The 16,356-nt window shown below is 43.9% G+C and overlaps 2 protein-coding genes across 2 annotated transcripts; one reads left to right on the top strand and one right to left on the bottom strand.

Moving 5' to 3' along the window:
- Window positions 1–4,627: 4,627 nt before the first annotated feature.
- On the top strand, window positions 4,628–8,467 carry LOC133926219 (uncharacterized). Its single transcript, XM_062372024.1, has 13 exons — window positions 4,628–4,988; window positions 5,120–5,166; window positions 5,726–5,796; window positions 5,888–6,001; window positions 6,073–6,248; window positions 6,352–6,440; window positions 6,535–6,652; window positions 6,937–7,010; window positions 7,089–7,136; window positions 7,219–7,384; window positions 7,490–7,612; window positions 7,721–7,792; window positions 7,865–8,467. Exons 1-13 carry the CDS (start codon window positions 4,905–4,907, stop codon window positions 8,174–8,176), a joined length of 1,494 nt encoding a protein of 497 aa, XP_062228008.1. The 5' UTR covers window positions 4,628–4,904; the 3' UTR covers window positions 8,177–8,467.
- A 1,654-nt stretch (window positions 8,468–10,121) lies between these two features.
- Window positions 10,122–14,626, bottom strand: LOC133926209 (MLO-like protein 1). Its single transcript, XM_062372013.1, has 14 exons — window positions 14,107–14,626; window positions 13,947–14,004; window positions 13,494–13,726; window positions 12,679–12,795; window positions 12,540–12,594; window positions 12,302–12,393; window positions 12,080–12,154; window positions 11,917–12,005; window positions 11,751–11,800; window positions 11,516–11,556; window positions 11,036–11,245; window positions 10,886–10,953; window positions 10,732–10,792; window positions 10,122–10,641 (listed from the first exon to the last, which is right to left on the bottom strand). The coding sequence occupies exons 1-14, from the start codon at window positions 14,242–14,244 to the stop codon at window positions 10,429–10,431; spliced, it is 1,500 nt and encodes a 499-aa protein (XP_062227997.1). The 5' UTR covers window positions 14,245–14,626; the 3' UTR covers window positions 10,122–10,428.
- Window positions 14,627–16,356: the final 1,730 nt, after the last annotated feature.

Genomic DNA, 16,356 nt, shown 5'->3' with positions numbered 1-16,356 from the left:
AAATGATATGAATTCAATTGAATTTGTAAATACGTGTAATATATTGACCCCCTGCGTCGCCTCCTAACCAAAAAGAAAGTTTATTTGATTTTGTAGATTTCTGGAATTGAAACATCCTTTGGCACATATGGAGCATATGCTACAATAAATATGTATGAGCTCTTTGTGAAAGCAGTAAACGGGGACCACAGTGCAGCTTGGGTGCATATCAATAAAGGGCCTAGAGAAGGGATCGGAGAAGGCTCTATTGTAAGTGTACCCAGTGCAACTATTTCAATTTACAACAATCAAGATTGTTTTAGTATTTTTTATGTCAAAAAAACAGATCTGAACATACATAGGACACATATATAAGGAACATAACCCTTTTTATTATCACTGAAATGATGTCAGAGATAAGTTTGAGCAACTAGAACTAGATAACTTTTTTTTTTCTAGTTCTAGTTGCCCTTGTTATAACCTTCCAAGATTTAATTATGCGAGATCATTATAATGTACATGGCCGTTATCGCCAGAGGCAAAATGACACACCTGTTTTTGTTAGTATAAAGGATAAGACCGGATTTCGAAGATAGATCCTAGATAGATCCAGCGTTCTCCATCTACAGTAGCTAGAGGCGAATCGCAGACGATTTCGAAGAACCGGTGTCGATCTCACCTTGTCCCCTCCTTCGACGGTCTCATCGGTGCCAAAGGGGTGGGGATCAGATGGATCGACGTCCGGCGAAGCTTGTATAGTAAGTAAGTAGTTGATAGTAGCTTGTGGGCTTGCTAGGTTTTTTCCCGATGGAGCTATCGACAACGAATCCATGCGGGGGTGCGACGAGCTCGGCTGGATGCCGACGCCGTGCTATATTTTGGGTCTCCGAGCTACCTCCGGCGATGAGGCTGTCTGCAATGTCATCTCGGCGGGAGCTGTGCGCTCTAGGTCTTCTTCCTTCGCGTGGTCAGGGGTAGAGGCGCCAGTGGAGTTTCCTCGACCGTTCTGGTGATGTGGTCGCCGGCGTTCTTTCAGAGGCTCAAATGCGTTCCAGGTGTGGTCCGGGATGTTGACTGTTGCGGCTTTTCCAAGGTTTGGAGGCCGTCATCTAGATGGATTGGAGGCCTGAGCTCCGGCATCAATGGTCTGCATTGTGCTCGAACGGTGCATCGTTGGTCGTTGTCAGTGCCGGAGGTTGAAGATGACAAGAAGACCCTGATCTTACTTCTTTCCATTTTCGTTTCTTCTCAGGTCCTGTATGTAAAAGGGGTTGTACTGTACTTCTATTTTAATATATCCCACCACTTCCCATCGCAAAAAAAAAGACTAGAACTAGATAACCAGTCCAAGATTAATACACATATCTAATATACATGTATTTAGAAGTACAGTAATTATTTTGACAATATTATTCGACATAACTTTCGCAGGTATGGTCAGGTTTCAGCGGGGACAACTTTGTTAGATTTCATATTTATTGGGTATGCACAAATAACTGACTACTACTTATAGTTCTTAATGACCACTCGATCAAAATCACAAGCTCACAAAAATCCTAAAAATTCTTTGCAAGATTTTTGTGGACAGGTTGACAGTGTGCTGAACAAGGAATACTATGACTTCAATGTCCTGGTTTTGTGCAAGTTAGTCAGAGTATTGGTCTTGGAGGCAGAATAAGTCCAGTTTCGATTTACGATGGACCACAATATATAATAAACCTTTGTGAGTAATGCTATTAAGTAGTTGAGATGTTGCGATAAGAGGTAACATTAGTGGTATTGCTCGAATTAGTTGATGGAGAAAGGCAAGGCATGAAATGTATTGGAGCCATTTATACGAAGGTAATTCGATGAAACAGATATTTGTGTCCACTAGGTTAGGTGGATGTATATATATATATATATATATATATATATATATTAGTTGGCCATTCAATATATACAGGCACATGTTCATAATATGCATTATGATTGACTATGTACACTAGCTCTATTGAAATCCTTACCATGCACGTCCTTCGGGAGCCCTTTTCATGTGGTTCGAGTGGCCTTTTTTTGTGTTGCGATGTCGGAGGCTAGGTTTTGTGTTTGGGAAGTCGAAGTTGCTTGGCTGTTTTGTGCAACGAGTTTGACGACGATGACTTGGTTGCAGACTTCATTTGTTTGTTCCGAGGTATGGTAGTGTTCGGCCTTTGTTGTCAGGGTGCTCATGCCATTAGGTATTCCGCCGGTTGGCCCTAAATTAACTATACAGTTATTAAGATTTTCAGATCTAATTTTTCTTATAAACTAAGTTAACTTTCTTTTTTTTTAATAACATCAGTATCACTGGTACCATACTTTCAAAAAAAAAAAACTTACCATACAGTATGGTTTTGCATAGGACCCGAAGACAAAAGATTGGTGGTTATCATACGGTGAAAACAAAACTCCAGTACCAATTGGATACTGGCCAAGTTCACTTTTCGCTTCCATGAAAGACAAAGCCGATTATTCATTTTTCGGAGGATATGCTCGTGGCCCAACAGTCAAAGCAGAGCCACAACAAAATGGGAAGTGGACATTTTGCTTTGGAAGGTTCCAAAAACGTAGCTTTTGTCAGGAACGTGCAAATTGTAGATGGAAGCAACAAGATTATCGTTCCACCGTACCGCATGGCACGTCCAAACACTACGAGAGAAAAATGCTACACCATGGATAATTGGGGACAAGATGGCGGCGTCATGCATATCTACTTTGGTGGACCTGGTGATTGTATTTTAAAATATTGCTCCTACCAATAATAAACTTGTTTTTAGTTGCTTGCCCTTGTTCCTTCTTAGTAGTCCTCACCTTCACCCGGCCGACAGTTTTTGAAGTTTTTGCTACGGATGTGCATGGCTGCCTGTTTGTCCATGCGGCTCTACCTGCAGGTTCAGATCTAGTTCATTCCCACTGGCTGAGGACACGTACTACAGTTCACTGATAAAGCTCACCCAGTCACAACGAACTCTGTGGATCCTGAGATGGTCTCTGGATGAAAATCCATTTTTGATGTTTTAGATTGATTGACGATAGCGTCTTTAATGTCGTGCACGGTTAAGAGGTTTTGTCCATAAGAGACTCTCTTTGTAGCATTCGGCTTTCTTCCGTTTTAAATATTACTGATTATCTTAGATGTAATCTAGCACGATAAATATGAATCGTCTCTGTGGTGCTCTAGATCTAATTTAGTTAGATAGTTTATATACCGTGTCTTATGATTTTTGATTGGTTTTCTCTCAACTAAGTAAACAAATCAGCTCATCACACTATAATCTTAATTAATACAATAAACAGTTCTCCGGCTGGTTGTTTAGAAAAACAACCGTGCGGGCATCGCCCCACGCGATGCGCTGAACAAGACGGTAGGTCACATGCCTGGCAGCAGGCTAGCCCCGCGGTCTCACCATAAGCATGCTTCAGGTTCAGATGGATAGAATAGGAAAGCTAACTGCGCTGTGCCCAGCGGCCATAGAATCCGTCGAGTTACGGTCGTTCCAGTACAGAATTATAGCATTGTAACTGAGATTTACGCACCATTTACAGCACCGTCAAAACTCGCAGTGCAATCACTATTTGCAAATGACGATGCTCAAACGATGGAGCAAACTGTAAATCCCTATTACGCATTAGACACAAACTTCGGTAACAATAATTTCACAGAGTATAGAATAACTCTTATGCGGCCAAGAGTAGTAGCACCGGTGAAGAATTTCTAGAACTCTTAATTTCTTACGAATTACACCCATAGCAAAGCAGCCTTGATGTGGGAATTTGTACCATCATCAGAGAGCCCCCTAATATTAGAATTGAAATTTTCGTATATTTTGGCCAGCTATATCTATATATGTGCGTGAATCATATGTAAAGATACATAAGAGAATGATACATCAAATTCTTCTCATAAGTCATAAACGTCCAACCGACTATTTGTGCAAATTAATCTAATGTGACGAAATCCGTTCTGGATACGCGCCTGGCTGTGCTACATTAGTTTGCATTAGTATCCTCCAATCAACTATATTATCTTATGAATTTTTTTAGCTCCATAGAATGAATGAATACTCAATTAGTTTTTAAAGAATACTAGCTCAGTGCTCATGAGTTACAACAAAAATATAAATATTGGATACAGTAATATCAAACATGTTAACGTACAATGGGAGCGCCACTGAACAAATATGTTTGGAGCACTGTCGTAATTTGATTTCATATTGAATTTGAAAAAGGAGGAGAACATTATCTATTAATTTTTCTCTAAGTTTTTTTTATCTATTTTTATTAGTGAAACATGTTCTATATTCGTAGCCGATAACGAGGCGAGGTGGCTAAAGAATGAGAGTGAATGATAAAAAAGGATAAATTATTTGAATTTTAGAGAATCTGTTAAATGAAAGCAGAGTATGAGAAGAGCTAACGTGAGGACTAACTTGTGCTTTATATAGTAGAGATAAATTGTAAATATTATTTTTTGTATAGTGTGAAAATAAAATGATTATTTGAAAAAAATCGTAGGGCCCCTCCTCGGTCCAGCTAACTATGGGCCTCATGATTGCAGAGCCCACCTCATCCGATTTCACGCAAAGCCCAAATCCGCCATTATATAGCCCGTGAGCCCATTGAAGCTATGTGACTGATCCCTAAGCCGTACACTGACGTTGCGCCGCCGCCTCCCTGGTCCGCAGCTCTACTCCACGCCGTCGCCGCCTCGCCGGGACGCATCCAGCCAGCCTGCGACACGCCGCCGCGCGTGCTCCCCCGCTACCCTTCGCTTTCTGGGGACAGCGTTCAGCCGACCAGCACCCGCCTCTTACTGGGTCCTCGCCGAACAACAGCTCTCTGCGTCCCTCCATCGCCGCTTCCTCACTGGTCTGTACCACCACCGGCAGCAGCAGGGGGAGGCCATGAAGCTTGACGTGAACGCCCTCCGCTACCTCTCCAAGGACGACTTCCGCGTCCTCACCGCCGTCGAGATGGGCATGCGCAACGTAAGACCCCAAAACCCTATACTCCAACAAACTCCAGAAAGAACCTACAGTCCAACCTCTCACCTCGTTACATTTGCATTTGTGAAATTGCCGATTTCTGCGTCTGACGGTTGATTTTGTTGGACTATCAGCACGAGATCGTGCCCGCGGAGCTCGTGGACCGCATCGCCGGATTGAAGTGAGTCTTTCGCTTTGAAATCCTTCTATTTCTGGCTGCTGATCGATGCTTGTGGTTGCTAGTTTTAGGTGTTAACTATGAGGATGGGAGTTTAGATTGGAAATTGGCGCTCTGAGGCAATTTTATGTTAGACTGGTTCCCTTTGATGTCCAAATTATTGTTTTGAAAGGTGATTCCAATCGTATTACGTCGATTGGAAATAGTACTGGTGTTTGGACTTTGAAGAATTTACATATTTTCTTAGTTCTGGATGACTTTTGGAACTTGCAGCTTGTGGTTCAGAGTCAGGCAAAATTATTCATATGATAGCATAAATTTGCATCTTTTCTGCTTATCCTTTGCAATAGGCGAAAACGAAGTTCTACTTTGTACTTCTTTGATATAAACATTTATGTGCTGAAAAAAAGGCTTAACATGGAAGTTTCAAAGCAGATAATGTTTGCTCTTAGTAATGTTTGTTGTCAATCTGACCATTTAACTAAGGAAAATACCAGCTGTTGGGTGTAAAAGATTTGTACTTTATTTTGATGGAATATGTTCTTATGCTTCGTGAACTTAGGCATGGAGGCACATACAAAGTGCTGCGGAATCTTTTGAAGAACAAGTTGGTGCATCATGATAACACTAAATGTGAGTCGTCAGTTAATCCTGATTATTGAATTTTGGGTTGCTAAAACTTCGCACCTAGTCTTGGTTGCTTTATCGGTTTCATCCCATACAGATGATGGATATAGGCTCACATATCTTGGATATGACTTCCTTGCCATCAAGACTTTGGTTAATCGAGGAGTATTTGCTTCAGTTGGCCGTCAAATCGGTGTTGGAAAGGAGTCAGGTGTGTCTTAGTGTTTACTCCCTGTTCTTAATCAGGCATATAGTTCTTTCTAATGTCTCTGTTACATCCAGACATATTTGAGGTTGCCACGGAGGATGGTACAGTGCTTGCCATGAAGCTTCATAGGTTGGGTAGGACATCTTTCAGGGCTGTGAAATCCAAGCGTGACTATTTAGTGCATCGAAGAAGCTATAATTGGCTGTACCTCTCACGACTTGCTGCCTTAAAGGAATTCGCCTTTATGAAGGTCTTTTATCCTGACCATATTTCCATTTGCTCAACTTGAGCTATGCCCTCATTTACCTTTTTTGTTTAGTTATCCCTGATTGAGTTAATACTTATATTTCCAGGCTTTAGGGGACCATGGGTTCCCTGTTCCAACTGCCGTGGATTGCAATCGGCATTGTGTGATCATGTCACTTGTGCAGGGATATCCACTGTGAGAATATATATACACTACCCAATGTACTTATATCAACCAAAGAGTATGTTCCTTGCGCAGGATTTTATATAAGTTGCTTTCTGTTATGTAGTGTTCAAGTCAAAGAGCTACAAAATTCAGATGATGTTTTCGACACAATTCTTGGTCTTATTGTTCGCTTGGCAGAGCATGGGCTGATACATTGTGATTTTAATGAGTTCAATATCATGGTATTTATTCTTTTGCCTTTTTGAGTTTGTGTTGATTTATAAGTCTTAAATCCTCGACTATGCATAAAACCAAAATTGCATAATAGTTAAATAAGATAATATGGAAATTTAATTAGTTTTTGTGGAAATCACCTGAACTGGATCCATCCTTTTGAATAATTGCTACTGCTGCTTTTCAGCATTTGGTTATTTGACATAGGATACAATTGTACATCTTAATGGTATATAGTTTTCTTTTATATGTGGGCATATAATTTACTTTCACCAATGCCAATGTTATGCAGATTGATGATGATGAAAAAATTACGGTTATTGACTTCCCACAGATGGTATCTGTATCACATCGTAATGCCCAGATGTATGTAGCTTACTTGTAGGCTTGTAGCTAATTGATAGTGTCATCTGTTTTCCTTTTAAATGTGTTTTGCATTTGCAGGTATTTTGATCGGGATATTGAGTGTATCTACAAGTTCTTTAACAAGAGGTTTGTAATATATGCAGAAACCTTCTAAATCATCCTGATTCGGTATCAATTCCTTTTTTTATCGATTTTTCTTTCTTGTTAGGTTTAATCTTTCGTCAGAGAAAAGTGAAGAACAAGATGGATCTGAAACTGATGGTGAAGATAATGGCAGGCCATCCTTTCTGTCTATACAAAAGGCTGCTGGTTCCTTGGACAAGGAACTAGCTGCCAGTGGCTTCACCAGAAAAGAGCAAGTGGATATGGAGAAGGTGGGTCAGATGTTTCTGCAACTTTGTTATTTATGCTTTCATTTATAGATGTTTCATTGTTTGTCATGGTGATTTATGATTTTCTGTTTTTGAAACCGATTACAGTTCATTGAGGAAGATGCTGAAGAACATAACTCTAGCTTAGATGATGACGATTCGACATCAGATCAGGGATTCAATGGAATTGGTGATGCTGTGCCTATTGATTCCCTGAAGATAGAAGACCAGGTATGAATCTGCTTTACAGAGACAATTTAAATATGTTTCTTACTGTGGAAGCAGTAAATCTAGTTAGAAGCCACAACTTTTATAATATATTTTGGAGGTGTTTCTCAGGACCGTTCTGGTGAGCCTGATGGTAGTCTTGCCTCAAGGGATTCAGATGGACCTGGAAATTTTTCTGAAGAGGTTAGTAGTCAATTCATCAGAGTGACTGAACAGAATTTTTATGGACTTCTCTTACATTTTTTCACTGCGCAGCATGGAACAAGTTGTACTGGCGAGACAAGATTGAAAAGCTCTCCCTCAGGTAGCAATGGAGATGCTATGGAACCGCTTGAATTAGGGGGCAAAATGCTTTCCCAGGGTGATGATTCTAATGATGATGGCTCATCGGAGGATGCTGATGATGAGGAAGATGCTGCGCTCGCAAGACAATTGAACAAGCAAAGGAAAAAGGTAATAGCAGCCGCTCATGGGCGGAGAAGGCCCGTGTCCTCCAGGAATGCCTACAAGGACAAGGGCAAGGGCACCATGAATTCCAAAATCCAGAGGCAGGCATGCAAATGGTGATTATTGGTCTCCAGCGTTTCTTGCAGCAAAGCTAAGGAAGATTAAGAATACGTTTGTACGGCTGTGAAATTGCGGGAGTCATTGTTACATAGCAAGCCATATGGTTGTATTTTGTTTTTCGTTGTACCTTCTGCACACGGCCTCGGTCGTCTGAGTGATGCTTCTGTTATTGCCTGCTGAATATCTGGAACAAAATTGCTTGGCATCCTATTCAGTGCAAACTTTAGTTTGGTCCTAGGTTTGGTAGTATATTCCTTTTCGTGATGAACAAAACTCACCAGTATTTGTTCATTTTCTTGGATTTTAACGAATGCATTGCAGCCCCACTGTCAGTGTCTTCCTACTAGCGCATTATGCGCTCGCCATCGGATTGACTTGCCGACGTCCCGTGCCTGACGCTCTAGCCGTGACCGGTTTTCAGATGCTGGATCGCGCGCCGCACAGCGGAGACGCTGGTTCATGCCGAGCGCGAGCACCGGGCCTGCAGACTCCAGATCGTGCGCCGCTCAGCGGACGTTGTTTCCGATTTTGTGCCACCGCGCGCGCACCGGCGGAGCAACCCCAGCTGCCAGTGGCCGGCAAGGATTACGTTGATCGGACCGTCAGCCTCGGTGGTCTCGGCTACCGCCGCTGCACCCCGGCACCACGCCGCCCGGACTGCGACACGGATTCGGTGCCCCGCGAGCCCCGGTGCCTAAATAAAAGTCGCCTCCATGGATGCGGGTTGGACTCGGTGCTGTTAGAAATAATAGCACTTTCAAATTTAATTTACTTTTTTATATAATATGAATATAAAAGAGGTAGATAATCAATTATCGGCTAGTTCGAATGAGTTCCAATAAGATTCGAGTAGAATCGACTAGAATTTGATCAATTCCAATCAGTCTCGACTAGATACTCGAGAATGATCTTAACTAGCTCACTCGAAAAATGTATCAATTAAAACACTTAAATAGTATATCGACTAATTCACTCGATTAAATATTCGAGTATTATTGTAGTATACGTACCCGATGGCGACGTGAGATGCAGAAGTCACCGTAATGTCGATGCAGTAGACGATGACGAAGATAAAGTAGTCGAAGTTGATCTCGATGTAGCAGACGGTGGTAATGTAGACAAAGTAGTACACGATGATGTAGAGGAAGCAAATCGTGAGCAATCACGACGAGCACTTTCAAAAACCTTATTCGTCCTCTCCCGTTCATCGGTGCACGCCCGCATAGCGGGATGTAGTAGTTTACGTGCGACAACGCAGTAGAGAGAAATTGATAAAACCCTAATTGCGAATATGCAACTCGCATCTCACCTTTGCGCAACGGTTGACAGGTATATATAGAGGGAGAATCACGCAGTTAAGACGCACCACGATTAGAGTTAGTTATACTATCACGATCAGAGTCTTGACCGACATGATTTTAATATATTTATCCGTTTGCCCAAACAGCAAAATAGAATAAAACTGTAAAAGAAATCTAGATCTGCGCAAGCAATTAGACCCGATTTCGACAAACCATTCATGCAGGTGCCATACGCCCTCGCCTGCACTTTGGACATGACCTGCCCCAACGAGACGAGCGAGCGTGTACGTGTTCTTTTAATTCTTTTATCCACATATGCTAAGTGGTGATGAATGAGAGAAACCTTTTTAAATGAGCTTCATACACATCTACTTAGCAAGATAGGACTAAAAACATAACACCTATAATTAGGTCTTTAAGATCTATTTAGAATTATATAAATATAATAAGCTAAGTCTATATATTCTAGTGGCCCGTGCCACCGTCACCGCGTCGCCACGGTTGGCTCTGCCCTTCCCATCGATGGCAACTCCCTCTGCCCAGCCAAACCCACGCTGGTCGGCCGCGCGCCCCCGACCCACGCTCCACGCACGGGTCCAGAGCTAAGAAATAAGAAATATGGGGCTCTCCTTCTTCTTCCTCCTTTCCACGGCCCGTGCCTGAAACTGCGCATAGGTCTGCTGCCCTCCGCGCGCCGACCGCGGAATCGTTCGCATCTCACACCAAACGAGTGCTTGGATGCGACAGTGGTCGTTGTTCCAAACACCGACCGGGGTTACAGAAAGCTCTCTGCATAGCATGTCTCAACCGAAAGCATACAAACATCATACCACGCTACAATACTGCACAACATCTTCTGACTGTCCCGCACGCTTCTTGCTGTCCCAGACGCGTTCGCTACAGCTTTCGGGCCACAACCCCGTCGCTCGATCACACTGCATTTCACCGCCGTTAATCGCCACCGCTACTGCCTTCTTCCAGAGCGACAGCCCGTCTCATCAGTTCGAGCCTCGCAGATGGATGCGACGACCCGTTTGTGGATCCGGCCGCGCCACTGGCGCCATTATTCTTCAGTGCTTTCCTCTTCTTGGCCTTCTGCGCCCAGCCCACAAGGCCCTGCTGCACGTGCTCGTCGAAGATCTCTTTCTTGAAGAAGGTCCCCATCTTTGCGAACAAGAAATAAAACCATGTTGATTAGTTTTTGAATTACCAAAACGGTGGACAATCACTCATGGCAAGTATCGGCACACACACCTGGGTGACAATTGCGTATAGAGGCAAGGTGCTGTAGCTGCAGACGAGTTGGATAATGGCCCTGCAAAGTTAAGATCATCAGTCTCCAACGTATGGATGGCTTGGCTCTTTGATTGTCTCAAAATTCACGAGTAGCTGGAAGCACGTGAACTACCCGACGACGAGCCTTGGCACGATGAAGGGGACGTGGTCCATGATGCAGGAGTTGAAACCGTAGGTAGTCTTGCAAAGAGAAAGGGGACGAAGTGGCAGTAAGCCTTGAATCTTAGTTGTTTCGTACTTTGAGGAGTTCAGTTACACTTACAAGAATCCAGAAGAAGAATGCAATCTCAAACGCATTCTGGAAGAGGATGAAATGGATCAGGTATAAGACTATCCTCGGCCGTCCAAACCAGAAGTGCTCGTCTGACGGATTGACAACCAAGTCGCCCTCAATTGCAGAGTGCTTCTCAGCAACCTCATGTGCCAACTGAGTTATGACATGCTCCAGCTTGGTGCCAACAGCCAACAAAAGCTGCAAGCAGCAAATAAAGAAGTGCCCAGTACGTAAGTTCTCAGTCTTGAATCCTTGCACAACTCAAGCTTTAATCTGTATGCTGGTGTCATAGTAACTTCAGAAATTCCAGCTGAATCTCACTAGGAACCGCAGGTGTATTATATAATTCATATCTTTTTTTTATCAGGCAAGTCACACTATTGTTCTGTGTAAGCTTATCTCTGAAATTCGACCAAAACTAAGTTTGCACTTTCCAAGCATCTTATTCAATTACACAGAAACACTTACGAGAAGGGGAATGAAAGAGATCCAAAAGTATGTATGCCAACCTGCAGATTTGCAAGAGATATATGATCATTAACATTTAGACGCTGAAAAAATACTAGTTAACTATGAATACTAGAAAGCTCTAGAGCGAACATGCAGTGGCAGGTAGGTCTAAAAAGAAGTGAAGACTGCAGATTCTTGATGAAAATAGAAACCACAGAGCGGTTCATTCAGAAATAGTGTGATTGGAACTCACCATTAACATTCAGCAACATGAATACCACAACAAATATCCACAAGTACCAGCTAAGTGAGAAAAGAAAAGGCAAGATAGTTAGGTTCAATAACCGTTAGTTCATGACCCAGAAACAAGCATTTCTACAAACTGAGCCGGAAACCGTATGAATTCCAGTTTGGAGTACCTTATGCCAACCACCTTTTTAAAATCAGCCTCCAAAGCTCGTACCATGTATCTGTGGAAATCAAATTTCGGGTTTCCCCGGCAATGTGTCTGCAAAGAAAAATTGTCACCTGTTACAAATGAAAAGGGAACATAAACTTAGCTAATGGCTGTGTTATCCTTACCATGATGAAACCAAGTCGCATTGTTGTGTAGTCTGATTTAGTAACTGACCCATAAAACTGCTTAACAAAAGAATGCTGAAAGAAAAAGCTAGACAGGTTGGTCAGACTGATACTTGATAATTAGTACTTCGAAAAAATAACTTGATGATGGTGTACTAAAAAAATTGCTTGTACAGAAGATACACTCTTTTGACTGAACACGACATGAGATCCATTTCTTACCAGCCAGCTCAGTACTGTGGAATCTCTGCCAATGCCCTTAAAATGTTCCCTGATAAACTCAAATTGATGCACATGGGTCACCTTCCTAGGTCCTGCAGTTCCATAGGATTGTACCAAAAAGTCAGCCTTAATTTTTTCATTAACGTAAGCATTAACTTATTTACAAAAAGGACAGTTGCTACCAGACTACCAATCATATCATTCACCAAAATATGAGTAGCAAACAAGACACTAGTACCATTTCCTGTAACATCCTTCTGAATTTCATCCTCCCAGTGTTTCCATTGACGAATCTGAGTAATAAGATTAGTTAAAAATTTACTTGAAACCAAGATTAATATATGCATGAATCAAACGAAATGTCATCAATACTTTACCCTCGCGCTTCCTAAAAGCATAGTCAAAACACTGAAAATCACATGTGCAATGGCCAAAATGAAAATGAAGATATGCAACTGATGTAGCGCTTCAAGTGACAGCAAAGGAACTTCTCCCTGTTGACAAAGGTACTGGTGTTACAACAAAAATCATAATATGCCTTGGAACCTTAACTTGTATTGCTCCATAATGTCACATATTTTCAGGTTTTGAAAGGAAAAGTTCAGTCATGCAGCAACAATATCATAAGGAAACATCATTATCATTGACTGTTAGTGTCCCCCACATAATGTTAACACCATTCAGTGAGCAAGGCAAGCTGCAAGCACAACTAGGCCCTGAATGGAATACAAGAAAGCCAATATCAGTAGCTAGTACATGACAAAAGTTGATATTTTTGAACGGAACATCTGTAAGAATATGCTCCTTGAACTAATTGGTAGCCTTTTGAGTTTTGAGGCTAATTCAGTCTCCAGGCAGTTTTGAACGGAACATCTGTAAGAATATGCTACTTGAACTAATTGGCAGCCTTTTGAGTTTTGAACGGAACATCTGTAAGAATACACACTAGAATTGCAATTGGGCAATAAAGAAAGACCAACCCTGTGGTATCTCAAGTTACCGACCAGCAGCATACTACATGAAGCACAAGTCATATGAATGCAAATACTAGCATACTAATGATGCAAGCTAGCAAATTTCAGGATGTTTTGTCAATTATTTGAAGCATAGACTCTTCTAACTCGCATCAGATCGAAACAACACGTAGTAACAATGGGACAGCAAGTGTTGCTGCAACATATGAGCCATCCACCTTCTTCTGGCAATGCTGGGCCCTAGGGCCGTTCTCGGCAAGAAGCCGCCGATGGGTGAGGCCTAAAGCTCCGGCAACCATGTCATGAGCCTCCGAGGGGCTCATCTTGGCATGACCCCCCGCATTTTGGCATGGCAGCATGTAGCTGGTCCACCCTGGAGGAATGCATGTCCTCTGAAGCGCCCCTTGGAACACCGTCAGCAGCAGGGAGATGAACCCCAGAAGCATCAACTCTGCAAAATCGCATCAGGCTGAGTGCTAGGCAACATCTTGAACTCTATTACAGGTCCACATTCGCGGATTGATCTAAGTTAGGACAGCAGAGAAAGGAGCAACATTTTGCACTGAGATGTACGAAGCTCCCTCTTTGCTGACAGAAGCAAGTAAACCTCAACGTCTCCGCAACGTCAGCTGAAAATACAGGCTAAATGGCACACAAAGACAGATGAATACCTTCTTTGACCTTGAGGAGAGCCTCGAAGAGCGCCTTCTGGTTCTTCCCCTTGAGCGTCTGCCCTCGCAAAGAACAACGGCAACGCGCAGCATTAATCCACGAGGGAGATCAGCGACGCGTTTAGAATCTAGAAATGCAAGCAAAACATCAATCGGTTACCTTGCCGAGGTAATGGAGGCACCTCTCGGCGGCGAGGGAGATGAGCACGATGAGGGAGCAGACCACCGCCACGATCCACGTCGGCGTGAACTCCAGCGCCGACGCCTCTGCCTCCCCCTCCCCGCCGCCACCAGCCATCCCCGCCGCCTCTCGCCCACTCCAGCACCTTTCCCTCAGTTCACTGTCCCGCCTGCTCCTGCGCAGAGCAGCGCCGCGCGGGGTGGTGGTGGTGGAGTGGTTCGCCTGGAACCCAGCACTCCAACAGTGGGGCTTGGCTTGGTTTGGTTTGCTCTGCCTCTCCTCGGAGCGCGGCGCGTTGTCTCGAGCAGTGTAATTAGCCCAACGCACGCGCGTACGTCGGTTCGAAATAACGCTGATCAGTATACTTCACCGCACTGATTGTCCCGGGTTGGTGCGCGGGCTGCTCACGGCGGCGTCCTTCCCGTCCGTAGCTTCGTGCGGCACCGCGTGTGTCAGGTCAGCGACGCATGGACCTGCGCCATCATCAAAGCCCAGCTGCTGGTGCTGGTATCCTAGGAGTACTACGGCTCCTGTTCTTACGGTGATGCCCTTCGCTTTGCATTAGTCGGTCCTCTCTGCAAAAGTCGGTCGCTTTCGTGCGTGTCCCGTTGCCGTTTTCCATGGTCGCTGCACGGACAAGTGACAGGACGGTGGTGCGTCGGCGAAGAACTGTGCATGTGCGCGAGAAAGAAGAGGAAGAAATTTTGCGCGATAATCCATATCCAGTCGGTGGTAGTAGCTGCAACTGGCACGGTGCAGTGCACATCTCGATCCTTCGTCTCGTCGAGAGTCTGTCAGTCTGATAGGGGAAGAGCCGATGGCGAGGTAGGAGGACCGTTGCTTTTCCTGCGCCTAGGCTAGAACGAAAGGCATGATATGGCATCTCCAGAGAGGCAGAGACTGCAGGCAGCAGGACACTCACTCCATGGGGTCATCTCCCAACAGAAACTGCACTGTTCAGAAATCTGTGACACGACCTTTCAAACTTGGTGGCAACGAGCGGTGAAAGAAGCTCCCAAGGAGGTAGGTTTTAACTTCTTAAGTGATTTTGGTGGCATGATTTATTTGGAAGCTACGGAATTGATATGTCTTTGATGGAGCTCGTTCCTCAATCGATGGTCTTCTGTACATATTCGTGAGGAGGCACGGTTGTGGTGTTTAGTGGTGCATTTCAGTTGCGTGCCTTATTAGGTTGACCTTTTGATCTTGATCGTCTGCTAAGTATATGGCGCGCTGAATCACCTATAACTAACCCGACCGTTGGAACGGCATTGTATTTTAACTCGTCTTTCGAGTTCCTTCTTGACTTAATATATTGACACACAGTTCTCCTACGTCGTTCGAGAAAAAAAGAAATCTGTACCCCGAACGAGTTGTGGTTTTAACCACCCCCCGCAAGCAATGACCATCAGCGAGTTTGCTATCCTTGGGTTGGACACCGGTCAGCAGGTCTATGGTAGGAGGGGTAGCGAGTAAGGTTATATTTGTTTCAGTTAGAGAAAATAGATTGTCATTTATAATTTATAAACTGAAATAAATAGATTATTATTATAATCTAGCTGGTAACAATCTAGCTTTTAAAATATAACAATCCAACAATTAAGGTTTCATGAGTTTCTCCAAACAACTCAGTTTTTTATAATAAAAATTCTACAAATTATTTTTCACAATATTTAATTAAAACAAACCTGCAAGTACGGGTTGGAGGCATCAATGAGCCTGAATCCTTAAAAGGCACGGTTTGGGCAATTGGGCCTCTTGCGCTTTTCTGATGTTGGCTTTTCTGACTGAGTGCTTGGACGGCTTAAAAAGCAAGCCTTGGGCTTTAGGGTTTCCTATCTTTCGAATCGAACTTGGTTTTAGGATTCGTGCTGATTAAATAAGCCCAAGGAACTGTGCACGGTAAATCGTCTAAAATAGCTGAACCGGAGCAAAGATCGGCCGCGACGCGCCCTTCGAGCATGTCCACATCAGTTGGCATGCCGGGCCTCATGTCCCGCCTGTGCTGGATGCAGCAGAGCGCCACCGCCGCCACCTCCCCCACGTCGATGCGCGCCATGGCCGCGTCCACCACCTCCATGATCCCGCCCGCCTCGCACCATCCTCTCCCGCACGACGCACGGGAAGAAGTCCCGCGTGTAGCCTGTCTGGCGTCGCACACCCTCTTCGGTTTGAGAAGAAGGCTTGAACTTGCCGGTGGCAGCACGCGCATCGAGACTCCGAAACGAG

This window comes from Phragmites australis, chromosome 1 (assembly GCF_958298935.1).
Source record: "Phragmites australis chromosome 1, lpPhrAust1.1, whole genome shotgun sequence".
In the NCBI taxonomy this organism is placed as follows: domain Eukaryota; kingdom Viridiplantae; phylum Streptophyta; class Magnoliopsida; order Poales; family Poaceae; genus Phragmites; species Phragmites australis.
The sequence above is the reverse complement of the archived record's forward strand: the minus strand, read 5'-3'. Positions and strand labels throughout refer to the sequence as shown.

Coding starts and splice junctions, on each gene's coding strand:
- LOC133926219 (XM_062372024.1), top strand. CDS start 4,905: ATGAAGCTTGACGTGAACGCCCTCCGCTACCTCTCCAAGGACGACTTC. Junction 7,385..7,489: donor AGCAAGTGGATATGGAGAAG/GTGGGTCAGATG, acceptor AACCGATTACAG/TTCATTGAGGAAGATGCTGA. Junction 7,793..7,864: donor CTGGAAATTTTTCTGAAGAG/GTTAGTAGTCAA, acceptor TTCACTGCGCAG/CATGGAACAAGTTGTACTGG.
- LOC133926209 (XM_062372013.1), bottom strand. CDS start 14,244: ATGGCTGGTGGCGGCGGGGAGGGGGAGGCAGAGGCGTCGGCGCTGGAG. Junction 14,005..14,106: donor GCCTCCATTACCTCGGCAAG/GTAACCGATTGA, acceptor TTGCGAGGGCAG/ACGCTCAAGGGGAAGAACCA. Junction 10,642..10,731: donor TATACGCAATTGTCACCCAG/GTGTGTGTGCCG, acceptor TTGTTCGCAAAG/ATGGGGACCTTCTTCAAGAA.